Raw genomic sequence first — 3,223 nt, 5'->3', positions numbered from 1 at the left:
ATGCATTAAAAATCTTCAGATGGAGAGACTGTCAGGACCTGTTACATGGACACTGATGCCCACACACCGTCCTTGGGACAACGAGGTGGGGGGAGATTCTGCTCCAGGGAAGGAGGCCACACAGGGATGGATGGGACGTGTAGGGACCTGCCATGAGCCCCAAATACAAGGGATGCAGCTCTGATGGTGGAACGAGCCCTGTAGCCTCTGGGAGATGCACAGCCCTGGGGAGACTGTGATTTAGACCCAGTTTAGCTCGTTTCCTGAACAGTAAGAGGATAAATCTGCCTTTCAAACCCGTGTGTGGTGTTTTGGGACAGTTTCCAGAGACACCAACGAGCAGGTCCTACACGTCCACACATGACTGTGGATGCCTGGGTTCTCATGACTATTAGGGGCGGGGACATATCTCAGGGCTCTGTGTTCTCTGTCCTCCATTCTGCTTCCTGCTGCGACCCTTAGACTGTAATGCAGTTTATCTTCTCTGACCACAGAGACGGAGCCGCCTGCGACAGCTCAAAGGAAAAGATTCCGGCATCTTTTGAGGACTCAGTCCATGGATGTCATGTTTCAAGTCACCATGATGGTCACATTTACACCATGAAAATTAGAAAACACTACAGAAAGTTTAATTATTTTTTCTCCTCCTGGGTCTTTGTTTGCCAACACAGAACTGAAAATATTACAAAAATAATTAATGAAAGCAGTCTCTTTGTCTCTATATCCATAAACCTAACTCAAATAGTGGCTGTGCCCAGCTGCCTCTGTCGTCTCCTCAGCCCCGCACAGCTGCCCTCTCCCTCAGGGTTTCTGACACTCTCAGGATGTGGGTCATCTCACTGTGTCCCTCGCACAGTAATACACGGCCGTGTCCTCAGGTCTCAGACTGCTCAGCTCCATGTAGGCTGTGCTGGTGGACGTGTCTGCGGTGATGGTGACTCTGCCCTGGAACTTCTGTGCGTAGCTTGTGCTACTATCTTCAGGGTCTATTCGTCCCATCCACTCAAGCCCTTGTCCCAGGGCCTGTCGCACCCAGTGCATATAGTAGTCAGTGAAGGTGTATCCGGAAGCCTTGCAGGACACCTTCACTGAGGCCCCAGGCTTCCTCACCTCAGCCCCAGGCTGCACCAGCTGGACCTCGGAGTGGACACCTGTGCAGAGGAGACAGGAGTGGGTGGATCCCCGGAGACTGGCTCAGGTCCCCTCATTAGCCTGGGACTGGGGAGCCCCTTACCTGTCGCCACTGCCACCAGGAAGAGGACTGTCCATCTCCAGTCCATGGTGAGGGCTGTGCTGTCAGGACGTCTGTAGGGCAGCGTGTGGCTGTGGGGCGATGCTCTCAGGGCACAGACATGTCCGTATTTAACCCCGCCCACCTCAGCTCATTTGCATATTCATGAGCAGAGGGTTTCATAGCTGAAGACTTGGCCCAACTGACAGACTAAATGACACAGGACCATGCTCAGTGGGCGTCTGAGGGTCCAAGTCCTAATCCCTGTTGGAGGATATGTGTCCCCTTCCAGGTCCCTGAATCTGTGCAAACAGAGCTCTTCCCAGTGAGGAACCAACCCCCAGGATGCGATCCTCACTGAGAACCCCCCTTTGAATGACACGGAGACCACCTGAGCCTGTTCTGGGCTTTGATCTGAATGTTTCAATCCTGGGGTCAGTGTGTGTCCCCAAATTTCGAAAATTTCAAGTTAGTAAAACCATCCTCATCATTCATATTGTTGCTGTAAGACATCTTGAAGTCATGGAAAACTCATTTTAAATTTGATTTTATTGTCCATTATGTTTGGTAAATTTTCCCAATAGAATAAGATATTTACAGACACTTCAGCAGTGTTTGCAGAAACCTTCTTTTAAATTTTTTTCTTTCTTATAAAGAGGAAGGAAGCCCCAGGCCCTCACAGGAAGCCCCTCTCTCGCTCCCTCCCCACCTGCTCCTGGGGCTGCAGCCCCTGCTGATGGGTCGTGAGCGCCCCCTACAGCCCAGCCTGTGCCCTGCAGGGGAGGGTCCTGTCAGGGCTCACAGGGCATGACCTCTAGCGTCTCCAGTCCAGTGTTAAATGTCTGTGCCTGACCTCACAATGCTCCCTCAGGGACACCACAAGCTTTGACTTCATTTCTAGACATAGTGAATTGGCCCCACTAATTCCCAATGACACTGAAGGTTGTCCCCAAGTAAGAGGCTTATGAAGCTTCCAGGGAGACCATTCCTGGGGCTGCCAGATGCAGCGATACTGTTCTGAGTCCACAAGCTCAGGGGGCTTTGGGGGCCTCTCATCCACTTGAAGTTCCTCTGTTTGGAGGTGACATCTGACTATATCTGCAGGTGCAGACTCATGGAGCTGAAAGCCCACTCCACATCTGGGCGCCAGTAGGACACAGTCACACATACACACACACACCCTGAATTTCGTGTTCAGGAACTCCAAATTTGCCTTTCGTCTCTGTAGCTTTCACGTGGGCAGTGTCCCCGCACTGACAGTTGGCCTGGCTGTGTGACCTGCTTTGACAAACATAATTTTCATGATTTTTAGTTGCCTGTAAATAATTTCATCACATGCAATTTATCTGAAAAATTTATTTTCTGATGTCTTAAACTGGTGACATAGTCACTCATTCACATATGTTAACACTTTATTTCTTTATTAATTTGTAGACTCTGGTGATTCTTTATTGTATGATCTTCATAAAATGATGACAATTCTAATTTCATGCTCAGAGTTTAACTTGAGACATATTGAGAGATGTTTTGCTGTATATTTTTAGACGGAGTGCTCGTCAGATGTAATACAGGTGCTTCTGGAGTCATGCTTAGGCTTCCTGATTCCAGGTTTGGGTGTATCACTCTCGTGGCCTGTCCTGGCTCTCTGGGCACAAAATCAAGTTCCTGGAGCAAGGTTTGTGCATCGCACCTCCCGTGTGAATCCGATGAACATCATTTGTGCGCGGCCACTGCCAGACACCCCATGAGGAGAGCACAGTCCTTCTGTGCTGTCATTTCGTACGTTATTGATTCGTGCAGTTTGGACCACTTTTCCTTCTTCATGGCAAGACAAGCTGGGATATGGAACTCTGGAATTCACGCGAATTTCTTATCAGCTAATGCTACTTCAACATGAAATCCAGCATTTTAATCAAACTTGACTTTGGGTTTGTTTGTATTCTGTCACTTACAGGGACAGCAGCCCATGAAACAGCCGCATCCTGTGGGTGA

General features: G+C 49.3%; 1 gene segment (V, D, J or C); it reads right to left on the bottom strand.

Moving 5' to 3' along the window:
* Nucleotides 1-735: 735 nt before the first annotated feature.
* LOC109443298 (immunoglobulin heavy variable 1-46) lies at nucleotides 736-1,320 on the bottom strand. The segment is given in 2 exon segments: nucleotides 736-1,151; nucleotides 1,235-1,320. Coding segments are annotated over 2 exon segments (366 nt in total).
* Between the last annotated feature and the right edge of the window lie 1,903 nt (nucleotides 1,321-3,223).

The sequence above is a fragment of the Rhinolophus sinicus genome, linkage group LG03 (genome assembly GCF_036562045.2).
Source record: "Rhinolophus sinicus isolate RSC01 linkage group LG03, ASM3656204v1, whole genome shotgun sequence".
Taxonomy (NCBI): domain Eukaryota; kingdom Metazoa; phylum Chordata; class Mammalia; order Chiroptera; family Rhinolophidae; genus Rhinolophus; species Rhinolophus sinicus.
The sequence above is the reverse complement of the archived record's forward strand: the minus strand, read 5'-3'. Positions and strand labels throughout refer to the sequence as shown.